At 53.3% G+C, this 13,772-nt stretch overlaps 4 protein-coding genes and 3 non-coding genes across 7 annotated transcripts; 3 read left to right on the forward strand and 4 right to left on the reverse strand.

Annotated features, from left to right (window-relative positions):
* The first annotated feature begins 15 nt into the window (after nt 1-15).
* BO86DRAFT_150091 (legume-like lectin family protein) lies at nt 16-1,891 on the forward strand. Its single transcript, XM_025666299.1, has 6 exons — nt 16-464; nt 550-573; nt 638-708; nt 786-867; nt 959-1,219; nt 1,319-1,891. Exons 1-6 carry the CDS (start codon nt 366-368, stop codon nt 1,757-1,759), a joined length of 978 nt encoding a protein of 325 aa, XP_025525451.1. The 5' UTR covers nt 16-365; the 3' UTR covers nt 1,760-1,891.
* BO86DRAFT_435865 (uncharacterized protein) lies at nt 1,892-3,562 on the reverse strand. Its single transcript, XM_025675985.1, has one exon. The coding sequence runs from the start codon at nt 3,179-3,181 to the stop codon at nt 2,024-2,026; it is 1,158 nt and encodes a 385-aa protein (XP_025525452.1). The 5' UTR covers nt 3,182-3,562; the 3' UTR covers nt 1,892-2,023.
* A 1,757-nt stretch (nt 3,563-5,319) lies between these two features.
* On the reverse strand, nt 5,320-8,246 carry BO86DRAFT_366555 (FAD-dependent monooxygenase; the record flags this gene model as incomplete). Its single annotated transcript, XM_025670104.1, has 5 exons — nt 7,761-8,246; nt 7,399-7,673; nt 6,965-7,335; nt 6,160-6,908; nt 5,320-6,097 (listed from the first exon to the last, which is right to left on the reverse strand). Exons 1-5 carry the CDS (start codon nt 8,063-8,065, stop codon nt 5,320-5,322), a joined length of 2,478 nt encoding a protein of 825 aa, XP_025525453.1. The 5' UTR covers nt 8,066-8,246.
* A 1,115-nt stretch (nt 8,247-9,361) lies between these two features.
* On the forward strand, nt 9,362-9,435 carry BO86DRAFT_t206. The gene has a single exon. It is a non-coding gene; the product is annotated as a tRNA-Val (tRNA).
* Nucleotides 9,436-9,830: 395 nt separating this feature from the next.
* Nucleotides 9,831-9,904, reverse strand: BO86DRAFT_t209. Its single transcript has one exon. It is a non-coding gene; the product is annotated as a tRNA-Val (tRNA).
* A 957-nt stretch (nt 9,905-10,861) lies between these two features.
* BO86DRAFT_t207 lies at nt 10,862-10,933 on the forward strand. The gene has a single exon. It is a non-coding gene; the product is annotated as a tRNA-Glu (tRNA).
* Nucleotides 10,934-11,226: 293 nt separating this feature from the next.
* Nucleotides 11,227-13,282, reverse strand: BO86DRAFT_150205 (uncharacterized protein). The gene is made up of 4 exons (XM_025666301.1): nt 12,826-13,282; nt 12,326-12,764; nt 12,078-12,272; nt 11,227-12,019 (listed from the first exon to the last, which is right to left on the reverse strand). The coding sequence occupies exons 1-4, from the start codon at nt 12,906-12,908 to the stop codon at nt 11,726-11,728; spliced, it is 1,011 nt and encodes a 336-aa protein (XP_025525454.1). The 5' UTR covers nt 12,909-13,282; the 3' UTR covers nt 11,227-11,725.
* Between the last annotated feature and the right edge of the window lie 490 nt (nt 13,283-13,772).

A 13,772-nucleotide genomic window follows, 5' to 3' on the forward strand; every position in this document is an offset into this window, starting at 1 on the left:
TCTCCCCTCCGACTATCTCCGGTGTTCGTTCTTTTCTTTTCTTCCTCAAATAACTTTCTTGTGAACTCCCCCTTCCCGGAGTCTTTATCTTCTTCCGCAATTGAGGTAAGTTCTGCATTCTGGTTTGTTTATTTGAGGTTCCTCCAAACCTCAAGCTTGCTGGCCATCTGACGTGTGGGGGGACTCCTTTACCCGAACCTTTGCCAGAAGCTGTTATATGTCCTGGTGACCAACAAACAAAGCTATCTTCTCCCGTCGTTGCGACCTTTGCCGGCCTTGCGCGCTGTCGTCTATTGTTCTCTTCGATCTCACGACCCTTGACCACTGTGTGCAGCCCAAGTTCCAATTGGGATTGTGATATCACCATGCTGCTTCCGCGGCTCTCGTCTCTCCTCTGCCTTGCTGGCCTCGCTTCGGTCCCACTGGCCAATGCCTACGACGGCGACGATGTGAAGAGCATCCCGGTGTGTATTCATTCCCAACGACGAATCGTTCTTCGCTTTCCTAGATCGTTGATCAAACTAATGCGATGCGCGGAGGGTGGTATAGCTTCGGACCCATAGTCTCGCACCGGTAGGGTTTCTCTTTCGCACCCACGACAAGATTACCCGTTTTATTGACCGAATGACCAACATAGCCATACTTGGACTCCGACTTCCAAAGCCGCTGGTTCGATTTTGGTGGTGATACGATAATCCGGGCGGACCAGTACGAGAGCTCCTCCGACATTTTCATATTTTTTCGGATCAAGCTGACCACTGCGCGTTTGTTTTGTCGTTTTGTAGATACATCCGTCTTACCTCCGATCGACCTTCACAGCAGGGCTGGATCTTCTCTCGGGTGCCCTTGACCGCGACGAACTGGGAGGTTAGTTTCGATTGTGCTTGCAGCAGGGATTGGAGGGAGGGGAAAGGGTTCATGAGGGGCACAGTGGGCTGATATGTACGTTCCTTGATAGATCGAGGTCGAGTTCAAGATCCACGGCGCCGGCAACCTGCACGGCGATGGGTTCGCCATGTGGCTCACCAAGCAGCGCGCGACGCAGGGCCCCGTCTTCGGCTCGACGGACAACTTCGAGGGGCTGGGCATCTTCTTCGACACCTACAAGAACAACCGCCCCGGGACCACGTTCCCCTACGTCATGGCCATGATGGGCGATGGCCAGACCTCGTACGACCAGGCCCATGATGGCCGCGCCAATGAGTTGGCTGGATGTTCTGTACGTTTTATTTTTTTTTCTTGTTGCCCGGCTTGTGTGGCTTTTCTCTGCAGCAAGAAAGAACCATGTGCTAATTTTATTGTGACGCGCGCACAAAAGGCTCGCGGTCTCCGTGGCGCCTCCATCCCCACCAAGGCCCGCCTGACCTACTTCCAGGATAAGACCTTGACGCTGGAGCTGCAGTACAAGAAGGAGGACACCTGGATCCAGTGCTTCGAGCTGAACGCCGAGGACAAGAACATCGCCATCCCCTCCGTCGCCTACCTGGGCTTCTCCGCCGAGACGGGCGAGCTCAGCGACAACTTCGACATCGTCTCCGTCAAGTCCCAGAACCTGTACAGTGTCGGCGGCGGCAGCCCCGGCGGCAAGAGCGGGCCCTCACGCGCCCGCGGGCAGGATTCGGCTCGGGTCAAGCGCCGCCAGAAGAAGGGCAGCTGGGGCTGGTTCTTGTTCAAGGTGGTGCTGTTCCTGGCCGCCGTCGTGGGTGCGTACGTGGGTTGGACTGCGTATCGGTCCAAGCAGCGCTACTCGAGATTCTGAAGCGGGAGTGGGTAGGTAAAGAGATGAGAAAGTTTTAGTTTCTTGTGAATGCGTATATGAATCGACTGAGCAGGTGAAGATGTCTTAGCCTTGACTTACGGTGTTTGGGTGATCATTGTATTGTATCGGTCATGACCAAAATTGTCTATCATAAGGTCGAGGGTATCATAAATCATCGCTAAAACATCCACACGCCAGGGATGCATATATGCCAACTAGTCTAAGTCCGACTCGAGTCCCGAGATCCATCGTCCATGAGGAGGCTCAGGCAGAGACTCTGCCGGTAGCCCTAAGATCATTCCACAAGTGATCGATAATCTGAAACACCTCCGTCACCGAGCGCAGCACGGCCTCCTCGATCCCAAGCCCTCCATACCGCTGCTGGATCTTATCCGGATGCCAGCGCACGCGCTCCGCCTTCAGCACCGCCAACAACTCCGATGACCCATCCGCCTGGGGGCAATGCCGCATGAACCCCTCCACATTCTCCTTACTCACATCCGTCCGCTTCCCCGATTCCACGGGCCAGAACACGAGATTGCGGAAGCTGCCATTGCCATTGCCATGGCCATGGCCATCGGCCCCTTTCTCCCCTTTCTCCCCTTCGTCCCCCTCGCCCTCCTTCCTCTTTTGAATATCCGCAACAGCCGCATCCAACCTCCCCCAACACCCCAAATACCCCTCCCACCCCTCCCTCCACGCCCGCTGCCGCTTCCGCTCCCTCCCCCGCCGCAGACTCGCCTCGATGGCCTCGTCGAACGCGCGTCTGCTGCTGCTGCTGCTGCTGCTGCTCTCCCCCGCCTGCCGTTGCCGTTGCTGTTCCTGCTGGCGCGTCCGCTGCCGCGCCCGCTCCGCCCGCAACCGCGCCTGCTCCTCGAGCATCCCCTCCCGCGTCCGCTCCCACATCTTGCTCCGCACGTAGGCCGCGTACTCCTCCTCGTCCATCTGCTCGAGTTCCCCCGCGGGGCCCGTGGGGATGCGCGGGATGGCGTAGGTGTGGATCGGTTGGCCGTAGACGGATTCCCAGTAGGTGGCGCCTTCGTCGTCGCCGAGGGCGTCGAAGAGGGATTCCCGGAAGGCGGTGTCGGGGTCGAGGGCTGGTGTTGGTGTTGGTGTTGGTGCTGGGTCGGGGGTTTGTTGGGGGTGGTCGGGCTGGTGAGGGTCAGGGTCAGGGTGCCGGGTGCGGTGGGCGCGGCGGGCGCGGTGCGCGGTGTGGCGGGTTGCTTTGTCGTGGGCGGATTTGGGGTTGGACTTGGATTTGAGTCTTGGGCGGGATGGCGATTTGAAGCGGAATCTTTTGCGGCGGGGTTGGGGGGTTTGGGTTTGGGTTTGGGTTGGCGCGTCGTGGTCGGTGGTGGAGGGGTTGGGTTGGGGGTTGGTGGGTGAGGGTGCGGTTGGGGTTGCCGCTATTGGTGAGGGCATTTTGAGGTGCGGTTGGAGGTGTGGGAGGTTGTAGATAGTGGTCAGAGGTTGTCGGTTTGTGGGCGAAAGGATGGCGTAGTGGGATGATGGAGATCTTTCGGTTCACGGCATTGTTGGAGTTGGGAGGTTTGCTGGGAGCCAGGAAGGTGGGGATTGATGTGGTAACGGTGCGTGACTCGCTTTGGGTTTGATGCAGCTCGTGGCGCTTCAAGGTGTATGAGAGAGTGACGGTGTCGAGGTTATCAAGGTGGTCGGTGGGTGTCAAAGATGTAAATGTTGAAGGAACCCAGCAGTGCCAGGAAACTACTCTATACTCTTGGCGGTGGCCTGGGGCCGGGGGGTGACGACAGATTACCCGATACGGGATAGTGTGCACTGCCGGAAGTATAAGCTAACTTACTACGATAACATTATCATATCCTAGAAGTTGTCTTGAACTTCGAATCAAATCTTGGACGCTTGCTTGCTTGGCTCTTAGTCTCTGGTCTTTCTCTAGACTTGGGATTGTCGACATCTACCAGGCCGTGGTTACTAGTTTGGTCATCTTTGTATGGCTAAAGTTACCATGACCATTACTCTTCAATACTGACTGACACTTTGATTGACTGTTCAGTGAATAAGCATGATTTATCATGCTTGACTTTGTCAATAACCAGGAGGATACCCCCTGATAAAGGTCTGGGAACAACCTGAAGTATGGTTTCGCCCCCCCTAGAAGGAATCAAGAACTGATTTGGTTCTATCAACACACAGATGTATCCCAGTCTCGCCCCTCCGACCCTTCAAGTTTCTTGTTTCTCAATCTCCTAGCGACGAAGGAACCTCCCGGTGGACTCATTCTTTGCAGAGCTGTAGCGATACTCAACCCCCCTCCACCACGAGTAACGCTGCCCTTGTCGCTGTCCTTGGTATCTTTTCTTCGGTGACGCCCTGCCCATGGGTCTCGCTTCGGGCGAGATGAGAGGCGCCATACCCTTGGCCTTCGCAGATAGACTGATTGCGGACTCTCCAAGAGAACGCTTAATTCCCAGGGGCAGAAACTGCTTGTGCAGAGCGTGATTGCTCGATCCCAGTGTGTAAGAGCAATCCCCGTGTAACAGTTCGCATCATAAGCCATACCGAATCAAGCAACTGACTGTCAAGCGTCATTCTTGGTATATGCGTGTTTCGTCAGACCACGGCCCTTTCTTGGCCCTGTAGATTCCAAAGCGGCGTTTCAGATCAATGTAGCTACTGAGTGGCTAGGACTAACTAAGAATTTGAAGGTATGTCCTTAGTCTGGCGCTCACTATCTCCCCCGCAGAAGGGGACCAGTAGTCGACACATGACGCCAAAGCAAAGTCGCTAGCAGAGCGTTGATCACTCGTGCTGATCTTGTTCGACTACGCAGTATACTGCTGAGCTCGGCTCGGAAGAACTATGCAGGAAGTTTGGAATTTCGAAAGCTAGCAAGGTAGTCAGTCAGTCAGTTAATTAAGTCGTACTCAGCGTGATCGCCGTGAAAACGGATAATTAGTCCCACTCGACAACACCTGATCTATACCTATATAGAAGCGCTAGATAGGGCACTTTCTCCGTACTTATCAACCAAAATGGAAAAGGGAAGTAAATACATCATCTGGCTGGATTGATTATAGGCCTTATGAACAGTAAGAATAAACCTTACTACTAGATTTGTTTTAGAAACATAATACTACTTTGATTATAGTGCCATAATCCTAAGTATGATACTGGGTTGGTTCCCCAAATTTAAAGTCAAGGCGGTTGGTGAGTCTCAAGACTCCTCACAGACGGCCGCATGCCCTTCAAGGCCGCCTTTGACGTTGGCGAGGAACTCTTCAGCGCTAGCGCATGACGAACCTTCTGATTTGATGAGTAAATAATAAGGATGGCTAGGGAATATGATCATGATTATTACGTCTTTACCTAGGTACTGCGTATGCCGGAAACCAAACAAAAGAAAATGGTATAATCAATGGCCAGGACTATATCCGGCCGGCCCCCTTCATTACATGCCACAATATCTAACTAGAAAGAAAGCTCGACTAACTTTCTGTTATTCGCAAGAATACAAAAAACGCATCCGTTAGGGGACGGTGGCTAGCATCCCACCAGACAATTACTCCTCCTTCTCAAAGCTAACTACCACCGTACTGCATTGACACCGCCATGCGCTCCAACATCTCCTCCCTCCATCCCCAGCCCAGCGCAAAGGTAGCACCCGGCCCCAGCACAAAAGTCGACGCGGCGCACGCCCCGACGGCCTTCCACCAGGAGAAGTCCGTTGCCTCGGACCGCGCCTGCTGTCGCTGCTGCAACTCCCGGAACCGCAACGCCAGCCACACGAACCCGCTTGCCATGGAGATGACCTGGTCATACTGCAGGAATCGCGCAATCCCCTGCGGGAACGAGGTCACGGGGGCGAGGTGCTCCGTCAGACCCGGGAGGAAGAGACTGGCCACGGAGGCGCCCCGAGGCTTGGTGAGGCGCGTGTAGATGAAGGTGAGGCCGGAGACGAGGGCGAGGGTGCGGTAGAAGAACCGCACGGTGCGGATGTTTCTCCTGCGCGTCTTGCGACGAGCGTCCGGGTCGGCCGGCGGCGGGGCGGGGAAGAGGCGCTTCGCGAGGCGGGCGATCGGGAGCTGGAGGAGGGGCACCGTCACGGGGAACAATTGCCAGATGGCATTGTACCAGCGTCGGGTTTCGACGGTGCCGGGGATAAAGTTGGCGTAGGTGGTGAGGTGGTAGCTACCCAGGAGGGAGATCAGCAAGGACCCCGTCGTGGAGGGGTCGATAATGCGGTTGTGGCCGGGGAGGATGCGGCCGAGGGGTGCGGTGATGTATTCGGCTGCGTAGTAGAGAGGGGCTATCAGGCCGATTCCGCGGAGTTGGAAGGCGACGCCGGCTGTTATGGGTCTATGGCGATGCCAGGTTAGGTGCTGCTGGGTGCCGAAGAATTGGGTGGGCAGAATGCTTACAGTAACACTCTGTACCACGACTCGGCTCCGCGGAGGCTCTCCAGGAGCCAGATGCCATACACTGGGCCCAGGTCGGTCATGAACGACAGCATCTGAAGCCGAGAGTATGGGTCGGTCCCGCTGATCGAGGGCAAAAAGCAGAGAATCATGGGCCGGAGGAGGTTGTCCAGAAATGAGACGTGGTAGACCGGCTTGGTCAGGCTAATGACTTCACCATTGCTGGCGGTCCAGGTTCCTTGGCTGATTTGCGTAATGAGGTATGGCATGAGCTTCTGGATTACAGCCCCCATGGTCGCGCTCGCAGCAGCGTAACAGCCTACCAAAGGAGCAGTCCAGAGGGCTCGCTTCCAGGCCTTGTCCGCGGGTGTGTAAGGGTAGCTGTCAGTATACGGCATGGTGCATTGCAATGACCGTGCCGGGACTGGCTCGCAGTCGAGCTTGACGGCTCTGGACATATTCTTGGAGTTGATATCCATCAGGTAGCGGCCAAGGCGTGGAAGTACCCAGAGCGCAATGAATCTATATTTCGGGGACGCCAAAGCCTCAATCCGAGTCAAATCACCAGCTGCGGAATATATGGGGGGGAGACGAGCAAGTCGCACTTCCTCCCAGGCCTTCAAACAGCGGTCAATCTCACTGACAGGGATTCTCTCCTCGGACGAGTTTTGGACCAAAGCGGCTAGGCTATTAGCTAGAGACGCGGCACTCTCAATGGCACTCATCCCGCCCTGGCCCAGGTTGGGGGTCATCTGCGTAACCAGGAAATCAGCGACACTACCACGTTATAGCTCGCAGCTCAACATACCTTGTGGATCGAGTCACCAATACAGACAAAGCGATCCATGCACCAGTGCTTAAAAAGGGCTTCTTCCAGAGGAACCATTGTTCGCGTTATCGTTCTCTGAACCACCTCTGCGAATGGCACGGTATCGGTGACCGGTCTGTTCAGGTAGGCTGCTATGTGCTTTTCGAGATCGTCCTGGCTATACCGAGGGGTCTCGTTGCCCGTATAGATCTGATCCATCTTGGTGAAGAAGAACCAGTAGACGCGCCCACCCTTGCTTGAAATCACCAGGAATGACCAATCCTTGCCATACGTCCGATGAAGCAGCCCGGGTTCCAGTCCCGGGGTTGGCTGCGAAATGCCAAACACACAATTATATTCCGACTTCATCCCTGTTGCCCCACGAGGGGACGGAGTCAGTACCGGCCAAAAGTCCCCGAAGAGAGGTCGCATACTTGTTCTTTCCTCCGCGATCTCGTTGATGAGCCCGCGAGCTTCCATGTAATCCCACATCTGATACCGGATAGTACTCTTAACGCCATCCGCACCCACAACCAAGTCTCCCTCAAAACTCGTGTCATCTTCACAGTGTACCACCACCTTCTCGGGCAGGTGGTCCACTTTCGTCACTCTCTTGTTCAGAAATACCCGATCTTGCGCAGATCCGAGATGCTTGTAGAGGACTGCGAGGACAGCCTGGCGATCGAGGAATGCTACTGGGTACCCATGTCTGATTTCCCGTCAGTGGGGGGTGGTCACATATCACATCTCACGCAGTCCCAGCAGAGATGTTAGATAGGGGTCGCGAATGACCTACCTCTCTAAGATGAGGCGCAGGTCGACCGACTCGTTGATGAGCTTGCCGCTATCGGACCAGATGAGCTCTCGGTGGAGCGGCTCCACGAGGTCATAAATATCGTCGAAGACACCAATCTGGTCGAATATGCGACTGCCATTAGGGCTAAGGCCAATGGAGGCACCTACTTGAGGCGCAATGTCACCGTGAGACTCCAGGACAACAAAGTCAATGTTATTTCGGAGAAGGGAGTGGGCAAGTGTGAGGCCAGCGATGGAGCCACCCACGATGACCACGCGGAACTTGGATTGCGATGTCTTCTCCATGGTGAAGGTGAATAGGTAGCCCACCTACTGTGTGTAAGAAGTAACGGCTGATTTTATGCAGGTTGCGAGAGGGCGGGAAATGACAATGTATAAATACTACCACCAATACTACAGTTATGGTTCAAAGGTTCCACCCCAAGCACCGGCGGATTCATCTTCTGCGACGATCGCAAGGGGACAGATGAAGCTCTGTCGAGGAAAAAGTGGACTTCACAGTAACTACTCTACTAAGTAGATTCGAGATAAGTCAAGGACGGGCCAGTCGAGTCGAGCCAATGAGTGTTGAGGTCTAGTCTGCACGCTAAGGGGAGTGGTAGAAGCTGCGTGTCCACCGCAGCAAATCGCAACCTCCATCGCACACCTAAACCCCATTTCGCTGTCATGGCGTGATTACCGCAGCCATTCAAGGAGCATAACGTTTCCCCCACGTTACCCGGCTACAATATCGTAACCTTGATACGCCTAAGAATACTCGAGCTCTCTTGCACCCGACCATGTGAATTGGCCGGCCTTACCGATGAAATGCAAATATGCTGTAAGTTGGCGGTGATTTCCGCATGTCGTCAGCCAGATCCAGCCATTAGGGGCCATTGATATGACAGCCTCGGGCAACATCCCGCAAACAGACAAGGGCATGTGCGCATCTTCAGTTCAATGTTCTCGTTGCTGACGGTGTGGCAAAACTCTATCCGCGAGAATTCACGCTCAGATGATCGGCTGGGTACACAATGGCATCCCAACCGTTGGGTAGACCGCGCCGCCGGTAGATACAACACTATAATAGTTTATGCATGTCGACCGTTGTCCGAGGGGCAGGGGAGCGGGAACAAATGGACGAAGCATAGCCCATCAGCCGCGCAGCACTAAATGTAAAAGTATCCCTGAACCCCGCCCGAGCGACGTGCGGCTGTGGCTGCTGAGGGTGAAATGTGACTGGGTGGTTCGGGTGCTAGAGCCCACATGGTTTATCCGTACTTGGCATCCAGGTCGAGGCTGAGATGGACAGTTGCTCATTGTGAGTGGACCTTATTGTCATTGTACGAGTCGTCTGTTCGTCTAGAAGTGGGGGTTCGATGTTGGCGAGCGCGACTATCACCATGCCAAGTCAGTGGCGGGGAATGGTCCAGGTAAATGGATCGCTGCCAACGAAAGCGATACAACGGTGAGCGAGTCGTTCATGTTGCTGCTTTTCCAGAGTATCAGGTTCCATGGATAAGGGTGAGTAGTGAGTACTGATGTGACTGCTAGCCTGGAATTTTGACTTGACGTCAAGATGCCTTGCTGCAGGTATCAATCGGCCGGATGGTGTAGTTGGTTATCACGTATCGTTAACACCGATAAGGTCCTGGGATCGAGCCCCAGTCTGGTCATCTCTTTTTGCACATGCAGGCTGGCCACTGTTTCTGATATTCTTTGCTTTTTACCCTCGAGATCTACATGCAGCAACATAGCCCAAAGGACTGAACTGCTTCAAGCGGCACCTGAAAACCATAGATTCCGATATGAGGGCATTGAACATTGATTGTGCGAGAGCGAGTGGCCCCCGTAGAACCAGTACGGCACGAACATGGCCATCGTATTGTTGTTATCACTTAATTGTATGTCATACGGCCCTGAGCTTCAGTGCTTCTCTTGTGTGGGTGTTCACCGATAACCTTGTTCTCCGATGCCCTCCGATGTTGTATGTGTGGTTGGATTCTTTCATGCACTAAAAAAGGACAACGGAATATCTCTAACGCGGCGAGCCCATATGTGCAAAAAGAGATGACCAGACTGGGGCTCGATCCCAGGACCTTATCGGTGTTAACGATACGTGATAACCAACTACACCATCCGGCCTCCTTGTTGAAGCTTCTCTTCAATATGCTTACAGATGCAAACACAGCCAACAAACCACTTTTCGGCTCCAAGGCAGCCACAGTCTTAACACTAGTGTTGTGATATAATTAGCAAGTTCATCAATATTCTTTCCATACCATGACCCTCAAACTCTTCACCCCTTCTCTGGCCTCACACATATTGCCGGACTGCGAGTATAGAGAACCAAAAAAAAACATACTGCGTCACAGGTGCCTCGACAACCCGGACCCATGGATGGGAACTGTATATATCTTCGGCCCAGCATCCGAATCTGCTGCACGAGCTCCATCGTCCCAGCGAAACACGGGCACTTACATCACATATAATGATTGGACGATGACGGGACACCGACATCAACCACTGTGAGGTGCACAGACCTGACCCAAACACCAAGACAACACCGAAAATCAAAACGCCAACACATCGGTGCCTGCCCAAGACCCGATCCCCACAACAACAGGCGCCGGTATATCTTGCCGTGTCTCTCGCCGCGCCATCAGACCCCACAAGCTCCACGCAACAGGAACCGTCTGCCTCAAACGATACCCAGGAGTGCTGCGTTGCGCACCAAGAGCGGCACGGCCAGGACCGACATCCATCCCAATATCTCAAGACATACTTAGTATACCAGACAAACATATGCAAGATGGCACCCCAACAGAGGGGCAGAACCACCCCAGTCGTCCAAGCAATGTAGACCCACCCAGGGAGGACACTGGAGTCCTATTTCAGCATAGAACAGTAGACGGATAAGGGATATAGAGACAGATCGGACTTGAGTAGGGACAAATCTGGTAGATAGAAGCCGAAGGCATATACTTAGTAGAAAAAGCCAAAGTAGACTGTATAGAAGACGCTTCTCTTGTTCATTGTGTACCAATCGCTGTATAAACCAGCTAATATGTAACACAAACTCTCGACCTTTTGATAACTACCTCCGATGTGATGTAACGGCTAGCATACCTGTCTTTCACACAGGATATCGGGGTTCGATTCCCCGCATCGGAGTCGCAAGATCCGTTCATTTTTTTTTTGGATTCTCATTTTGACATATCTGCAACAAGTTAACAATATCACACCATGAGCCCGTCGAGACAAATCGCACACGGTTCTTCCAGGTAGGTACGCGAAGGTACTCCCGGTCGGACCTTCCCAATTGGTACCACAGACAGCGTCCCCAAACAACCTTGAACGGAGAGCAGGTGCGCAACTGCGGGCTCCCCGGCCTCTTTCATCTCTTCCTTCCTCCCTCCGTCATCCCTCCCATCCTAGCGGATACTGAATGTTACAACGCTACCCCACGTACCGCATCTAATGACAGTTTTAGGTGGATTAATAAACTACATACAGTACATGAAAACAGATGCACAGTCGTGATATTGACATAATCAGAGAGGTAAGGAAAAATACAAGAATCGTCAATATGACGCCGGATATAGCGCCACCAGGAACAAGCACAGTGAAGTAGGATGGTGGGCCAGATATAGCGGAGGTCCGGCACGAGGCAAGGAGAGTCAGTATGTAAATGAAAGGAAGGGTATTTGATGAGTCGTCAAAATGTCGAACAAAGCAGTAGGTATCATGTGGTAAATCCCGGGAAACGCGCGCAGTCTTCAACTATCCAAGGTATTAGGAAACTCTGCCGGCAAAAATGTCGCACAAACTCGCTAATCTGTAATAGAACATCGCCCCACGAACAAGCGTCGGGGTGACGATATGAGAATCGAACATGGCATATTTTGGTCGTTTGGGTCTTTTCTGTCTCTCTCCAGAACTCGTAGAATGTAGCCTGCGATTTGCTCAATCGATCATCATTCGAGTAGGCACCTGGCCAGAAGAGATATTGGAGGACAGCTCAGTCGTCTTGCCCTCTTTGTTCTGCGTCTTCTTCTTGTGTACATGTTGCTTCAGGCCCTTGTGGAAGTTGTGCATACACACACAGGCGTTGATAATGGTGATGACGATGAGCACGAGGGTGATGACGGCGAAGAATGTCAAAGAGCGCCGAGCAGTCAGGTATAGGTCATAGGTACCAGGCTGGTACATCCGGACTAGCTTGAACAAGAAATAGGCCATGGCTGCGAAGTAAAGGAGCTAGCGAGACGGTCAGTGGATGATCTGCGGGACTTAATCAAGTGCCACCAAAACATACAATGACGACAATCATGCCAATCGAACTTTCGCGCCGCACGAAGAAGGCCGCGCAGATCAGAATGATGATCGTCACGGGAATGGCAGCCAGCGTAAGGGCGAATTCGATGTCGGTTCTATTCGTGACGATAACGACGAATTGAACGGTGAAACCAAGGAAGAAGAAGAAGTCGAACTTCAGAAGCGAAATGTAGATCTGACATGGTTGTAAGCATGGGCGCCGCGTGTATGCCTTGTCCGGATACATACCTGGTAAGTCAGATACCGGCGCTTCATTCGCAGATCGGCGCTGATATGTTTGTAGATCGACCACGCGAACTCGTCGTATAGTTTCCAGGCAACAATTACCATCAAGATTGAACCCATAGCCACAACGCAGGGGATGATGATAAGGAATGGCTCCGTTTCTCCCCAAACATTTTCCGCAATAGCACCATTGTCCCATAAGATTTGTACAGCATCGCGGATTTGTTGCACCTGCACGGCCCCGTAAATCAACAAGCCGATATTGCACATGCACAGTCCGATAACCTGAATAGTGTTCTTAAGACGTAGCGCATCGTAAACGAGAATCAGCTCATAGATGAACCCGAAGCTATAGAGGGCTAGGAAGGTTGGAATAGGTTTTGAGGCAGTCGTGGTGGCGGCCGATGGGAGCAATTGAACCTGGAAATTGACGAAAATATAACTTTTGCGAAAGGATTAGCCTCGGACCGGACGAATTCAGCATAAAGACTATTTGCACATACCACTCCAGGGCGAGGGTAATGATCGTTTGGACAAGGGTGACAATGCAGAAGGACCACGTCCACAGAGAATTGGGGCGGTACATCCTGTGTCGCTTTGGGGGATCCGGAGGAACGTTTGTGTATCCTTCCCGTCCACGAAAACCACGCCGAAAGGACGGATCAAAAGAGCCCCCCAGGAGGGAGGCCCGCGATGTATTGGAATAAATTTTGACGAAGTGCTCCGTGACGGAGCTGGTGTCCGTCGGAGGATCGGGATCGGGATACAATATGCTGGTTTCACCACCAAACGGCGGCGAGTTTCGTATCGGTAGGAGATCGGAAAGTCGGAGGTCGAGTTGACGATGAGTTCAGTGTTGTTCTGGCTGACCTGATCCCCAAACTCTGAGATATGTCGCCGTGCCCGAAAAGACTCTTGGTGGTTCAGGAGGTGAATTCTCGATAACGACCGAAAGGGTGACGATAGGATACCAGGCGCATAAGCCACACCAAATCTCCCGAAAATCAGCCTAGACCGGATGGAGGGTTGTCCAAAAGGCTGGGCGGCGAGCGACAAGGAAAATGTCGAGATCTCTAGGGGCGATGTGTTTAGTTACTAGGCCGGGTGAGAAAAGTCGCGACGGAGATTTGGCGGGGAGGCTCAGTCCGGTGGTCGATGGCTCGGGACTGGTGGAGGACCAGGCTGGCTGGGTGTAAGGCTGAGCACATGCAGGGTCACGAGTCAGTTCGGTGTGTCGGTTTCAGCCGGGAATGAGGGGGTTGTGAGTGGGTGGGAGACAGAAAACGAGAGACTAGTTGTGAAAGAAAGACTGATAGGTTGAGAAACGAGTGTTGGTGAAGAGGAAGAGGAGGAGGAAGTTGCTGAGAGTTGAAGATGAGGGACAGGTGGAGGACAACAGAAAACGGGGGGGGACGATGGGGGGAAGAAAGGGAAGTCTGAGCCGCAGTGA

The sequence above is a fragment of the Aspergillus japonicus genome, assembly GCF_003184785.1.
Source record: "Aspergillus japonicus CBS 114.51 unplaced genomic scaffold BO86scaffold_44, whole genome shotgun sequence".
Classification (NCBI taxonomy): Eukaryota; Fungi; Ascomycota; class Eurotiomycetes; order Eurotiales; family Aspergillaceae; genus Aspergillus; species Aspergillus japonicus.